General features: G+C 50.4%; 1 protein-coding gene across 1 annotated transcript in view; it reads left to right on the top strand.

The window, feature by feature from the left end:
- Trim9 (E3 ubiquitin-protein ligase Trim9) overlaps nucleotides 1–15,664 on the top strand; it is a 259,700-nt gene that overhangs the window by 232,643 nt on the left and 11,393 nt on the right. The window contains exons 5-6 of the mRNA XM_075699731.1: nucleotides 6,471–6,610; nucleotides 14,115–14,253. Of these exons, the coding sequence (XP_075555846.1) occupies nucleotides 6,471–6,610; nucleotides 14,115–14,253 (279 nt within the window). The remainder of the gene's footprint in view (nucleotides 1–6,470; nucleotides 6,611–14,114; nucleotides 14,254–15,664) is intronic.

Raw genomic sequence — 15,664 nt, 5'->3', positions numbered from 1 at the left:
AGACAGGTAATCGGTAACGCACCAGACAGCTGTAACACGCCCGCGCCTTTCTCGTCCTGTTTGGTGGTGTCTATTTTTGTTAGCGGCAGGGTGACTGGTTTCACTCGGTGCACATGTGAAAAAGTGAGTCAGTTTGTGCCACGCTGAGTCTCTCATTCTCGCATCGCTATTCAAGAAACAAAAAAAAAAATTAGGTGAACGGGAGAAGGAATCTACGCAGTATGCCCCTGCGTGCCGACGCCAAATAACGCATTTAATTTTACCTGGCAGCATTTCATCGTAGTATGTTTAACTTGTGCAGACCCTGTGTACCTTACGGTTGCCGCAAGCGCTTGCCTGGTCAACCGAGCTGTTCGGGCAATCTGCAGAGTATAACGTGTTCGTATCGTTGGTATTCGTGATGAAGACGAGAGAGACGTTTTTTGACGCCGTAGGCACGTCACGCAACGCAAACGTCATAATAGGAGAAAAAGAGCGTACAGTGTAACCTTTGACAATGACAAGGAGAGTTGCCTATAGCGCGGCGATCTTGTTTTTAAGCCATGAGATGCCGCCTCTATTCGCCGCCGCTCTCACCAGGTGTGTGCTTCTTCTCTCCCCCTCATTCTGCTTTCTTCTCTCTCGCTTGCACGCAGCTGACGGAGACGAGTCTGCAGGTAACACGCACGCTTTTATCGCGGTCTGTCTAGCATGTGTATGCGAGTGGGCATGCCTCACTTTTTCTGTCTCACCGGGGCTTCCAGAAGTAGCAGCACGAGTACTTCCCGACCCTGAATACCATTTCACTTGTACAAAGTGTCCGAAAAGTAACTCTGCAGCGAGAAAATAAATAAACGAACAAGACGTGATGGTAATTGTGACATCGCACTTTTCGCGGGAGATAGGAAAACGCGAGTCCTGTAACTGTAATTCGCCTGATATCGTCTGCGAGGTGCATGCACTTAAAAGGACGCGTGTACGAGAGCAACCCTCACACGCTGCAGGAGATATACGGACGTTCATTAACGTGCACGTTGTACGAACTGCAGCAACCTTCATCCGAGTGTTTAGCAATAGGCAGCGTCGTGCGCATTTGCAACGTCTCCCCTGTGGCGATCACTGCCACTGCCGTATAAGCAAAACTTTAAAATTTTATGACCAGCGTTTCCGCTGCACAGTTTGTTTTTCGGATACCCGGTACTTCTGACCTACTAGCGGCCGCTGTGCAATGTTGACCAAGCGTCGTTCGCCGGAAAATAAGCGCTACGACGCACATGCGGCCCTAAGTGGCCTTACTGCCTGATATAGGCAATTTCTCGCGCCGAGAATTGCACTCGGCAGAGCTAGGGGACGCGTTGCGATATTTTATTCGTGTAAATACTTAATGCTAGCGTCGCCAGGCAAGAGCGTGCGAAGTGAACGCGAGAGCTCGTTATTCCGCGCTCTGCCCGAGTTTGTGCGCATGCGCTGTCGTAACCGCATCGGCACCGGGATCGCCGAAGTGAAACCCTGGGACTAGTGTCGCCAAATTTCGAGCGGACCATTAAGGGCCTGGAGGAGGGGGCAGGGTTGGCGACCACCGACCCTGCCAGTGCCAGGAGCCGCCTTTCCGCGCGTGCTTTTTGGCGGTGCTGGGCGGAATCAAACGAGCGTCATGTATATTCGGAAAACCTTGTCTGAATGTGCATTCAGAGACACGCACCACGCGCGTACTTCTCGGCGGCGCCGTTAGATGGCGTAGCGTGTCAATTCCGGCATGGCTACATTGCTTAAATGCTAATGGCGTATTGTCGACACTGATCGTGAGGTCACTTCTCTCAGAATACCCCCCACCCACACACACACACTTTTTTTTTCTCGACCATAACTGTACTGTAATTGTTCTTGTCCAGCCAGTACTGTCCAGTAGTGGCAGGACGAGAACAACGGACATTGAATTGCTGTTAAATTGGAGTGTCCCCCTGCGTATACTCAGTGCGGCTCTAGAAAGTTCGGGCTAAAGCTGGAATGTATACGCATACTTGAAATGAGCGCGGAAAGGCGACGGCATCACGAAAAGAGATCGACGCAGGGCAAGCGACGAGTGAGTGGAGCAGTGTGGCTCCGTTTCACTTCAATGCTCGAATTACTTCCACGCACGGACATCTTTTTTTTTTTTTTTTTCGACAGCGTGCGAGACAGGGCAGTGACCAGCCATTCAATATTCCAGAATGATGCTTGCACCATCCTAAGGAAAGAAAACGAAAGTCGTTCTTCTACGCAAGCGCGATGTGCGTTGAACGCCCAACACCACACGAACTTTCTGATCCTCTTTGTAAAGTATTTCATTGCACTAGCTATGTGTAGGTTGTTCTAACTAACATAGGTCAGCCAAACTGTCCAAAGAAAATAATAAAGGAAGAAAAAGACGTTGCAAGATACGACTATAAAAACCTGCGGTTTACGGTCGTCCACGACCTGATGACCGAACACCGTGTGTCTTACAATCTTATCTTGAACCGCTCTTTCTTTTTGCCTTGCCTAGCGTTAGGTGAGACGCGCAGTACGCCCACCTGCATTTCCAGGTGAATTTGCTGACATGAAGCGCGCTCGTCGCGGGTTCGTTTGCGAGCTCCCTCCCTCCCTCCCTCCCTCCCTCTCTCTCTCTCTCTCTCTCTCTCTCTCTCTCTCTCTCTGTGTGTGTGTGTGTGTGTGTGTGTGTGTGTGTGTGTGTGTGTGTGTGTGTGTGTGTGTGTGTGTGTGTGTGTGTGTGTGTGTGTGTGTGTGTGTGTGTGTGTGTGTGTGTGTGTCAACTCTACAATGATAGGCCACTCGGTTGCGCGGTCACGCGACGAGAGTGTGTATCCCACGTTCGGAGGAAGGGCGGCTCGCTGTTTTCTTTTCGGCTCTTGGATCGCTCTGCGCAGCGCCGGCTCGCTGTATAACACCCCGTCGTCTCCCGCCGCTCGCGCAAGCATCGCATCAAACCCTTCGTTGCACCGCCAAAATTTAGGGATGCACATCGCGATTCCGCCGCGCTCTCCCGAGAAAGAGAAGAAAAAAAAAAAAGAACCGCCTCGGCTCACGTGACCCCGAGAAAAGAACACTCGGCCTGCCGTTCCCACTTCGTCCCGCAGGCATCGCACCTGTCCCCCCCCCCCCCCTCTGCCGCCCATTTGTGCATGCAGATTGGGCGGCGCGGCGAAGGTGGGAAGAAACTAGGGGAATGGGCACGACCACGGGACCGAGCGAGCGGCGGCTTCTTCTTCTTCTTCTGAGACGTCGGCAGAATCTTAAGTGAGCGGCAACGAAGCGCCGACTGCGGGTTCGTTTTCCCCACCCGGCTCGCGAGCGCGCACCTTCCGGACCGCCGGTTCGGGTCCGCAATAAGGACCGGGGCGCGGAGACGCGTCAATTCGGCGGCTTAGCTGCGCGGGCCGCGCCACGGACCGCCTTTGAAGAGCGGGGCACAGAGTCTGTATAGCAATGTGGCATGCAGCAGCGAGTGCGCGCGGTGGGTTTCTTTCGTGGCGCGGCCACCAGGTAGCGCGCGTGCCCGGAGTTGTTCTGCCACCGCCTAATCACCAGCCCCGGGGACTCGAAACGGGACTCCATTAAGTGGGCAACTCTCTTTTGTTTTCAAATGTATCCGTGGTGTAAGTAGTAATTATTGAACGAGCCGGGAAATCACATAGTCTTTATTTTCTCTTACCTCATTTTTCTTTCTCTTTTTTTCGGGCATTGGGACCCTAACGTTCCATTCGGGTCACGTGCGCAAACAGCTTCTGCATGTTTTAATATTCTGTTTGTATGCGCCCGTGTCGATGCGTTTAAGATAGCTACTGTATGCAGCCGTCGCGGCACGTCGGTACAAATGCAAAGTTGAGCTGGTCGGTTGAGCAAGGTTTGAAATAAATAAGAACAGCGCTTTGACAGCACCATTGAAAGATGAAATAAAAAAAACATAAGCGGCGTCGGTATCGGAACAAAGAACATATTTAGAGAATGCGTATTTCATAACTTCAAAAACTAAATGATAGCGCAGGTTAGAAACACAACGACGCGAGAAATGCGTCAAGCAGCCGTGGCTGTTGACAAGTGTTCGACATGCAGTTTATGTGCGAATCGGGCGATTCTGTATGTTGTTTCTGCGGTGTAGCGATCTCAGGCTCAACTCGCGTCTCATAAAACGTGCTCTGCGGCGAAGGCTGGCGACCGATCGAGACGCGACCGTTTTTCCGACCTTCTGGCGAGTCCGGGGAAAGCCGCAAAGCGTGCTGTGCGTATCGGCGAAGCGCGATCGCTAAAAGCAGCAGCAGCGGCTGTTGAGGCGCACGTCGCGGTTCGCTACCATAGATCGCGAGGCAGTCGTTAAAGCAGCGACGAGGTGTGCTGTACGGAAAGTAGTGCGTTCGAATCGCTGCGCAATGCGCCGCGGCCTCGTGACGACAGTCAGTGCTTGCCAAGTTTTTTTTCACCTACGTGTGTCTCGTCATGGTAGTCCGCGGCACACCTGTTAGCTGCGGTTATGTTGTGCAGCTGTTGCAGGTTTCGAATACGGCGCCATTCTTTCTTCCTCATTTTTTTTTTTTTTGGTAAGCATGGTATAAATTACGATTGTTGAGTGTATGTTCTTCGCCAGATCTGTGGTGTGAAGCTTTAACAGGGACGCCCATTCTATCTATCTATCTATCTATCTATCTATCTATCTATCTATCTATCTATCTATCTATCTATCTATCTATCTATCTATCTATCTATCTATCTGTCTGTCTGTCTGTCTGTCTGTCTGTCTGTCTGTCTGTCTATCTATCTATCTATCTATCTATCTATCTATCTATCTATCTATCTATCTATCTATCTATCTATCTGTGTCTGTGTGTGTGTGTGTGTGTGTGTGTGTGTGTGTGTGTGTGTGTGTGTGTGTGTGTGTGTGTGTGTGTGTGTGTGTGTGTTTATAGTGCTTGCTGAGGGAGGCCGCATCGAAGGACGTGCGCCTTTCGTGCCGTGCGGCTGCCGCAGGAACGGGTGCCCGATTTCCCCCTGGTACAATATTTACACGGAACCCCCCCGTGGCGACGAGGCGCGAGCCGAAAGAGGCTGCGGAACGCGCGTGAGTCACAGCGGACCACGCTCTCTCCACCCCCGGGTTCCGCACCCGTTGTGGTGAAGAGCGTCGTGCTGCAGGAGCGGGGGTGCGCGCGCGAAACGGGCGAAGGCTCGTGCAGGAACCGCGCTTTCTCGTCCTGCTTGCATATCAAGCAGGCGCGGGAGCGGGGGCCCCAATTTTAAAGGCGCAACGCCAGCATCTCTTACCGACAGCGAACGAGTTGGTATATACCGAGCAGGTGACGGCGGGGGTGCCTCTCGATCGAGCGGGAGTGCCTGGGCGTCGTGTGTGTGTGTGCACAGGGCAATTGACCGGGCTATTAAGGCGTTCGGTGAGTAAGTGCATTGGCCGCATTCTAGGGCTGAGTGTACATACGTTTATTGCTATGACGTAGACCTCGCAGTCCTCGCTCGGGATTTCAAAGCGTTTGCGTTCTGTTTTGTCTCTTCGCTCCTATCTCCTTTTAAACCCTTTTCCCAGCACATGTATGTATGTATGTATGTATGTATGTATGTATGTATGTATGTATGTATGTATGTATGTATGTATGTATGTATGTATGTATGTATGTATGTATGTATGTATGTATGTATGTATCCGGTACTTACACTTGCTAACTTCCCTGTCCTTCCCTCTCCCCCCCCTTCCCGTCTCTCCTTTGGAGTAAGTGCAGCGTGGACGAAACCACACACCTGGAAGGGCGATATCGTGAGATATATAAGATGTATAAGCTATACACTCTAAGAACAGTTTACACCCTTTGGAGTGCCCCTTCTGCTACACAACAATAATCGTCATCTGCCTTGATGCGTTTCCTTCCTTTAACGCTGCGAGCTCGGTACTTTCCAGTAACGAACGGCACGCGCGTTATCAGCATGATAGCATTGCCGACAGGAAACACCTGATTTGAGAATTGCAATAGCGCTAACACATGCATCCACAAAGTAACAAAGACGAGACACAAGCGCTTGTGTCTCGTCATTGTTACTTTGTGGATGCATGTGTTAGCGCTGTTGCAATTTTCAAATCAAGTATGCGCCAACTCGCCCAGAAAGGAGCTTTAATGAAGTGGCATACCTAGGCGGCGAACGCTTCTCGTGCACGTGTGAGCGTGCGTACACTGTAGACTTCTTTCCTCCTTCCCATTTTTTCGCTCCCCTTTCCGCAGTGCAGGGTGTAGCCAACCGGGTAGAGCCATGGTTTAACTTCCCTACCTTTTCCCTTATTCCTCATCTATCTGTCTGTCTCTCTGTCGTCGCCTTCCGTCACCACAGCGTTTTGCGATAACTTTCGCGAGTCGTTCTAAGCGTCATACCGCGCGAAAAAAAAAAAAAAAGAAGGCGTATAGCACGTGCTGGGCTCGACACTAAAAGGCGACGGTGTGTTTGTGCCATCGCTGCAGCGCCCGGCGCGCCCCAGCTGATACCGGAGGACTCGACGGCGGAGAACAACTGCGTCACCGTGGCCTGGCAGCCGCACGCTGGCAGCTTCGTCCAGGGCTACGTGCTCGAACTGGACGACGGGAATGCCGGGCCGTTCAGGGTAAGCACCCCGAGTATCTATCTATCTATCTATCTATCTATCTATCTATCTATCTATCTATCTATCTATCTATCTATCTATCTATCTATCTATCTATCTATCTATCTATCTATCTCTTCTTTTTTTTTCTTTTTTTTTTCTGACATGTGTGACTGTGATAGAGTGGTTACGGATTTGCGTGTTCGGAGAATCATATGTATGGGGACAACAATGAATGGTGCCACGAGGGAAATGAAAATGCAAATGAATCTTTATACTTAACGCCAGAATTGCATACGGGCGATCGCTCTAAAATAATAATAATGAAAAATAAAGTTACGCACCATTTGGGGTGCGCGGGTTGTCCTCAAACAACGACCATTACCTCGTTTGCTTGCGTTTTTCTTTCTTGAAAAAGTGGGCGCTCGCTACTTAATGACATATGTCATGCAGTTAACGTCTGGAGAGAGAGAGAGGATAGCAGAGGGGACAGAGTAGAGAACTGATACTGCGGTAGCCGTTACATGTATGGACACTCCAGGTGAATGTTCGCCGTCGCAATGATGTCACGTGTATATGTAGGTATATTGTATGCCGCATCTGTGCCGTATATGCAAGGTAGAGGTGCACAACGCCCAACAGCCAAACTTCGCTCAACCCAGCTGTTGTCTTCTTGACTGAATTACATACCTCAGAAATTTTGTGAATGGGAACACGCGGAAACAAAAAGAACATATTTTGATTCACAGCGCGCGCCTTTTGTCCTAAATATCTTCTCGGTCTATTAAAAAGTTCAAAACAGTATTAGCGCTTACAATCTGAAAGTACTCACCATCTGTATAATAAACGAGAAGAAAGGAAACCGAGGGGCCCGATTGATTACTAGTCATGTCATAAGAAGCCGACAAACAATGACACCAGGGACAGCATAGGGGGAAATTTCCCCTGTGCTGTCTATGGTGTCATTGTTTGTTAGCTTCTTGTGATCTGACTACATATGCCTTTTCGCTCCTCGAATAGGCATGCAGGAAGCATGTGTCGACTAAGTTCTTAAACACTCAATAGCGACAGGTTTCTTTTTTTAAACATGTGTTTACTATTAAGCGACTGAGTACGGAGGGACTTTCTCGAAAAAGTTGGTCACCCGGCCCCGCAGACACGTAGCAGCGGCTGTGTGGCGAAGCTGCGGGCTGCTCGAGGATGTCGCACGGTGTCTTGTGAGCGTCCTTGCGCCCGCGAGAGGGATGGCGTAATGGCGTGGTCGTATATATATACGTATAGGAGCGCCGCGTGCAATACCCAGCTAAGCTATATGTACCGCGTGGCAACCACGCGACGTCTCACCCCCGGTTTTTTTTTTTTTTCGTTACGTCCTGGTCTCGACTGGCTGTTAATGCGTCGGCGCGTACGCGGCGACGCGCGTTCTGCGAGTCCCTGCACGTGACGGGAGCTGTCGGGGTCCACGCCACCACGCACCGTCCTCTAAAAAAAAACACCGGCTCCGACTGCATGCACGGCAAGTGCTCCAGACAGACGCGCCACAACTTCTCGTGCGCGCGCTCGGTTTGAAAGGGCATCCGCGAACGGTTGCGCCGTAGTAGTGCTTGTATGAAACGAGCGTGGGCTGCAGTTCCGCACGGCGCAATGCGGCGCGGCGGTCATTCTGCCGACCGCCGCTGGGCTCCCCGACCCAACACCGTGCTGAGGGTCAGGTGGATGGATGGGGCCTTCCGCGGGCTCGCCGCGCTCTGAGCATTAGCTTTATTGGGTTTTCTGGCTCGGCGCGGTGTGCTCTCTCGTTCCTCTCCCTTTTTGCGGCCGCCCGCGAGCCCCGTTAGCCCGTCGGTATGTGACGGCGAGGCGTATAATCGAATGAGTAGGACTCGTGCGATAAGATGGACGAGGACGCGCGCGGTTCCTCTCTCTCTCTCTCTCTTTCTCGCGGTTCCTGCTATAACAGACGTGTGTGTGTGTACTACACCGCACGCCGCGGAGATGTGCAGCAGGGATGGCTGCACTTTTTGTCACGGCGTCGGCTCGTGTCTCGTTCCCGTCGAGAGATCGCGCGAGCATGCATACCGCCGCGCGCGCAACGGGAGTAAGAAATTGGCAGTGCCTTAGCTCGGCTGTTCCAGGATATACCGCGACGGGAATAAGAAATTGGCATTGGCTGTGCCAGGATATACGTAGCGAAAGCTAAGGCATAGCATGGTTAGCCTTGGTTAATGTTGATTGCAAGCCCAGGTTAGTCTGGTTGTCTGGCTATGTTGCGGCGTTTAGCCAGTCGTTCGCCGCGCTGTTCGTCTGTTTCCCGGGCGATTCGTTTTCTCTTCGTCTCGTTCCGATGTCGATTCCAGGCCTCCTCCTGCTTATCAGAATTGTCGCCGTCCATACTGCCGCCTCAACTGTGCGTTCGCCGCACGCGAGCTCTCCTTTTCAGTCCTCCGACATGTTATCAGGCATGCGACGCAGCTATCGAAGCGAGCGGAGGCGAGCGCAACGACGAGGAACGCGGTGTGACGTCATGTGCCTCCTCGGAGCACGATCACGGCGAAATCGCAAGTTCGCGGCCCAGTAAAGCTTTCGCTTTAAAAAAAATAAAATGCGGTTGCGTGACTTGTGCTGGACGCGCCGGCGCGCGCTGCCACATGGGTCATTCGGGGAACGTCGCATGTGTGCGAGACGGTGCAGCAATGCGCTCGGTCCACAAAACTGCCTTCCATACACGTTGACATTCGGTGAGCGTGAAACACAGTGGTGTTTAGAAGAGCGATCCACACTTTTATTACTCACAAGAAGAAGAAAAACAAAACAAAAGCAAATAAATCAAGGGTGACTGGACGGCGTTTGACATCAAAGAAATACAAGGTCATCTTGGGCTCATTATAGTGTATCATGTGGTTTGTTGTTTAGACTGCTCTACCTTCGGGATTGGCGCGCATATCTGGGCATGCTCTTCCTTTGGCATCGGACCATCTGGCTTCAATTTCGCCCTTTCGGCGCTAATTGCGCATTATTTATATTACTATACGCTAAGTCATTGCGTATATTTTTTTTGTATACAGGCTTCATTTCGACGCCATTTTTTCTTTGTCCTACATGCGCACTATATAGAAGGCCCCAAATCGCCTTATTTGTTGAGTGTAAGCCACACTCCCGCTTCCGGTTGTATAGGTGCGCGCACTTTGAACGAGCGAATGTGGGTAACGTTTTGGCCGTTTCGCGCCGACTACTCCGTGCACCACTGATGTACGGTATATAGTACATAGGCAAGCACATGCAAGGTGCGTGAACTACTACGAACGAGACAAATTTCTCCAGAATGGCTAAATGTACGCAAACGACTGCTGGCTCGTCACGAACGCTTCAAGTAATATATATATATATATATATATATATATATATATATATATATATATATATATATATATATATATATATATATATATATACGTGTGCTACCGCAATGTAGCAAAACGGAGCTGCAACCCAAGAAAGAGGATGGGGAAACAGCGCCGCGGAAGCTCAATTGGTAGAGCATCGCACGCGAAATGCGAAGGTTGTGATATCGCTCCCCACCTCCGGCAAGTTTCTATTTTTTTTTCATCCACTTTCATTTCCAATAATTTATCGTTTCTTTATTTCATTTATTAAGCACAAGTAATTTCCCCTATGTTGACCTCGGTGTCAGTGTTTGTTGGCTTTTTATGATATGACTATATATAGAGAGGAGCTGACGCTAGTCTGCTCCGGGCCACCATCAGTTGCACTTCGCTTCTGCAAAAAAAAAAAAAAAAAAGCAGGACGTGTGTCCAGTGAGCTAATAAACAACACTTTGCGATGTTGTGGACACCTTGGTTTATATCATGGATCCGGGACTCTGAAGAGGCGCGACGTAATGCTAACGCCCATTTCTCTCGCATTTACTGCTAAATCGCCACAGATACTTTTTTCTCTTTCTTTTCTTTTCCCCCTTTTTAAATGAGTGTCAGCACCAGCCGGTGTCGGCACACGGGGCCGCGACGTGGAGGCGGGTGCTGCTCGTTCGAAACTAGCACTGCCGAGTCGGCGGCTGCTTGGCCGCCATCGCGCCGTCACTGCCTCCTCCTCCTCGCCCCCGGTGTAGGGGAGTGTCGAGGCACATAGAGGGTGTTGGTTGAGGCGAGTTCATTGGGGGGAGGGGAAGAGGGGGGAGATGGAGGGGGGCACGAAGCGTCGCTGCACGACCGGGTGATCCGCCCCGACAGTTGGCTGAACGCAGCGAGGCGCCCACGCGTTGTGCCTGTCCAAGTCGATGCACTTCAGCACAGACCGTGCTCGGTCCGCTGAAGAGTTGTGTAAGCTCCAGCCAGCACTGGAGGGGGGCGCGCGCGTTTTTCATTGTTCTCTTTTCTTTTGTTTTCTTTTTTATTTTCACCTCCTTTCGCGCCGTACCCGTCCTCGCATACGGGTTCTCCGCGTACGGTACACGCGCGAATAGACTACACACGCGCAGGCTCTTTTGAAGAGCGGCGAGTCCACGGAACTGGCGTTTCGCGGGCGCCTCTTCCTCAGTTCCGCGCTTCGTGTGCCCCCTGAAAGCCTCGTTCAGTGTCGCTCCACACTCCACGCCATTGTTATGCAGAGCTTTATTTCTGGTATTATTACGCTATACGACATTTCATTTCAGTGTTGTCCGACGCGTTCTAGTCCGATGTTTGGGGACTTCCTCAAAGTTCCTTCTTTGCTTAATTATCTCTCTCTCTCTCTCTCTCTCTCTCTCTCTCTCTCTCTCTCTCTATCTCTCTCTCTCTCTCTACTATTGTTCAAATTCGGGAAGCAGAGAAGCGATGAAAAAACGAAGTACGCCGGAATACTCTATGGCGGGGTAGTTGGCTCATACTGAACGAGTAAATTGCAGCTTAAAATTCAACAAAAAGAACGGAATCAGTTTTTTTTTTTTCTTTCCCCGGTTTTTCACTTCCTTGCTCTCAGTTATTCCGTTTGCGTTTCTTTTTCTTTCGTTTTTTGCAGTTCTTTTTCCTTCTTTTTTTCATTTCTGTCGTGTCATGAGTTTTCCCCCTGTCGTACGGAAATGCAAAGGTGGGACGGTGGTATTTGGCAGACAGATTATTTGCGTTTTCGCGCCTCTTCCAAGTGGCGCATGCTGGAAGTATGCAATTACCTTGACTTCACGGCGTTTCACGCAATCTAAGTTTGTAATCTGCGCCCTCTCCTACCTCTCTTTACGTCTCGCTCCTTACGCTTCCTTAAAGTACGCCGTTTCGCGCGTGCCTTTCCCACTCGCATACTGCGAATCACTCAAGACGCGATCCAGTGCCGTGCTCGCGTATAGTTTGTTCGCGCGATCTGTCTGGTCTTTCGATCCCGTGGTCGCTCCCTCCGGTAGCTACACTTTCGCGACCTCCCGCGTGGGCCTACATCGTCCGGCGTAGGACGTCGTTTTGACAAAAAGCTCACTGAAGTATGGTTGGCCATCGCGTTGCTGCATGCGTGACTTTGAGTCCTCGGTCCGCGCCAGGCATTCATTAACGTGGAAGCATTAACAGCAAAGCCCATCGACCGATAATGGACCCCGTGCGATAATTGAATATTCCCGGCGCTTTTAACCCATTAAGGCGCGAAAGAAAGAAAAAAAACCTACCGGCCAGATTTTACTGATCTTTGGTATGGGCCCCCAGTGATCCTTTCACACTGTAACTCCATTGCCAGAGTTTTATTAATTGTGCTTTGTTATTTCAAACACTACGATGATGTACTTTATAAAGCACGCGCTAAGCACAATCCGATGCAGGCCCTCGAAGTAAGAGAAAAGGAAGCAGTGACGTAATTCTCTTTGACAGCGTTCCTTAAGGAACACCGCCACGGAGAAGCCCTTGTCCCACTTACTTTGTTGAAAGCGTTAGAAGTATTCAATCATGTCAAGTTTCCAACTTTCATGACAAGTTTCCAACTTGTTCAACTTTCTGCGTCGGCCCGTTTCGAAGCTTCATGTCAGTTTTTCCGCACTCTGAAAACTTTTTCGCAGCGCAAACAGTCCCCGATGGGAAAAGCTGTTGGCTTCCCAGCACCACATGAAAAACTTGCCATGGAAAGACTGTTGGAATTCACCTACATTGCAATGCTGGGCAGTATGGAAGATACACGCATCTTAGATGCTATCTTAGATATTCTTTGGGCATCTGTATTGTTATACATGAAATAAGTGTATCGTGTACCTTAAGATACGGGACACTGGCTATCGCAACATCGCCGTGCGAAACTATATATGTTGGCTGAATTCCGCTTCTCAAGCGGGTGCTGCTGCCGCTAAGTCTCCTGAATAAAATTAAAGGCAGTGGCATTCTTTTACCTTTCCGCCAGAGCCCTCCTGCGAGGGCAGGCGATGAGGTCTGTGCGTCCCTATTGGTGGAGCAGAGTCACGTGGTGGCGGTCGTGCCGTCTCGACAGAAACAAACGCGCGACCGTCTGTGTGCAGCCGACCTTTTGTTTTATTGATTTACTGTTTTTTAGTAAAGCGTTTCGCAGCGTTTCGAAGGGGGGCGAAATGCAAGAAAGCACCTGTACTCAGATTTAGGTGCACGTTAAAGAACCCCGGGTGGTTCAAATTAATCCGGAGCCCCCGCACCTCGAGCCCCCCGCCCCGCCCCCTCGCGATGACATGCCTCTGAATCAGATCGTGAGTTTGGCACGTAAATTATGCACCAGAATTTAACATTATTTTTTTTCTTTTGTTCACTGGAGACGGACAACAAAAGCATCCCAAAAGTTCGTTTTAGTTTGTCATATATAGGCGAGTTTGTGTATATCGAATTGCCCTGATAAACCGAACTATAACATTTCGCGCGTAAGGGGGTTCGTTGTAGTCTGGTTCGACTGTAATTGTGATATACAGTGATATATTGTGACATATTTATTTATTTATTTATTTATTTATTTATTTATTTATTTATTTATTTATTTACACAGTACCTACATCGCCATAAAGGCATTGCGTAGGGGCGAACAAAACATAACCAGTAAAACAGAAAAGCTTTTGCACAGTTATACTCACCAACAGAAGCACTACAATAGCATTTAGAGAAAGACCCACAAGTAAGGTGAAACAAACAGGTTTTCAGGATCAGTAAAGTGGAATGTTGGGCTAGTTGGTGAGTAATCATCATACCTTGCTGGTGAAGCAGCGCACTGACACGGACACAGTGAAGACACACAAGACGACACTCGCTGCGACGACGAGCAGCGAGTGTCGTGTTTTTTTGTGTGTCTTCACTGTGTCCGCGTCAATGCGCTGCTTCACCAGCAAGGTATGATGAAGGTTTTCAGGATATATAACACTTACACTTACTTTGCAATTGAGTGTTTGCTGCAGAACGCGTGCGTGCTCGTTGTTTTTGGTAGAGTTGGGGACCGAAGTAACATAAACGTTTGAGTGCGTGCGGGGGACCCGGGATCCTGCATGCTCCAAACTCCTCAGTCTGTATGTATAATAAAGCTTTTATGATGATGATGACTGTGCCCGCAGGAGGTGTACTGCGGCAAGGAGACGCTCTGCACTGTGGACGGGCTGCACTTCAACAGCGCATACCGGGCCCGAGTCAAGGCCTACAACTCCACCGGGGAAGGTCCCTACAGTGACGTCATCGTGCTGCACACGGCCGAGGGTACGTGGTCCCTTGCGGGTCTCGCGGAGTGCACATGGTCCGTCACTGCGCGCAACACTTGGCTGTGGTAGTGGCCTCCGAGATTGCATCGGGGGCAAAAGTGTGCGCGCGCAATCTCGGAGGGCCACGCTGTGATCAAGATCCTCTGCTCACTATGGGAGATCTCCCGTCGCTTGAAGTGTGTGCGAGGGAAACCTTTTTTAACCAGTGTTCTCACTGGGTATCAGTGGCGTAACCAGATATTGTTTTAGGGGATAGCACTCGCTTGACCGAGGGGGAGGGGTGAAAAGGAAAAGGCGAAGGAGGAGGAGGAGGGGCACGTGCACCCCTTCCCCTCCCATCTGGCCACGCCACTGCTCGGTATAAATAGGCATATAGGTTCAAATTAGCCAAATAAAAGGGACTTCTCCATGGGGCAGCGTTTGCAGCAAGCCTGAGGCGGCCTTTTAGTTCTTGTTTCGAGAAAGGCTAGCTGTAGGGCATAGTGTTCCGCTTGATGCCGCTTTGCTCCCAATGAAAGAGGAGCAGACTTCGGCTTCCTGTAAATGTGAGAACTCGGCGCAAATACGACGGCGACAGCGAAAACGCAGCGCGCGGGACCTTTGTCGCTGTCACCTTTGCGCGAGCTGCCTTTCCACCAGTCAGCTGTGGGCCAACCTGACCAAATTAAGGCAACTCCTGTAAACCCCCCCTGGATCCATAATGCACCGGACTAGATATTAAAGAGAGACGCTTATTCTTTCCCTCGCACGCACTCGCGCGACTATCAGCCGGTAATGAACCTTTGCGCGCGATATGTCCGCAATCTCGGTCGAGCACCCGTGACATTGCGGCTCCGATGATGCGTGTCCGTCGCTGGCACTCTCGTCTTTCTCTGCATTTTCGTAACGGGTCTGCTATAAGCAACTACTCGTCTAATCACCGACTTCGCCCTCTAAGGGCTACAAAAGAGCGCTATAATAACAATAATAAACCAGTAGCGCACGCACCTTTGATCATCAAGAAGTGGTCGGAAAGAAATTCCCCGCATTTTTTCGCCACCCACATCGGGCTTTGTGTGTGTGCACTCGCGCTACATGTATCGTACATTAAGGGAATTACTCGCAATCTCGTTGATTACACGCATACAATACGGTCATCTCCGCCGAACGGCAGCCAGACCAGGTCACGTTGTATCGCTCACAAAGTAGACGTCCAAATTCGTTCTGCTCCCGTAATTTGGTTCTTGAAGTGGGCACAGCTGGGGCTGGGTCTACCGATACGGATCGCGGCGTCGCGTACGCGGCTTGCTCGTAAAGCTCCTATAGTATTACTATAACTCCTTTAGGTTTTATTTGCCTGTCGTGCCGGTGTTCCCATTCGCTGCTCCGTAGTCTTCTTCACGTCGCTGGTCGTGGAAACTTGTCTTACC

Source organism: Dermacentor variabilis, chromosome 7 (genome assembly GCF_050947875.1).
Source record: "Dermacentor variabilis isolate Ectoservices chromosome 7, ASM5094787v1, whole genome shotgun sequence".
NCBI lineage: Eukaryota > Metazoa > Arthropoda > Arachnida > Ixodida > Ixodidae > Dermacentor > Dermacentor variabilis.
This window is presented reverse-complemented; position numbering and strand designations above follow the sequence as displayed.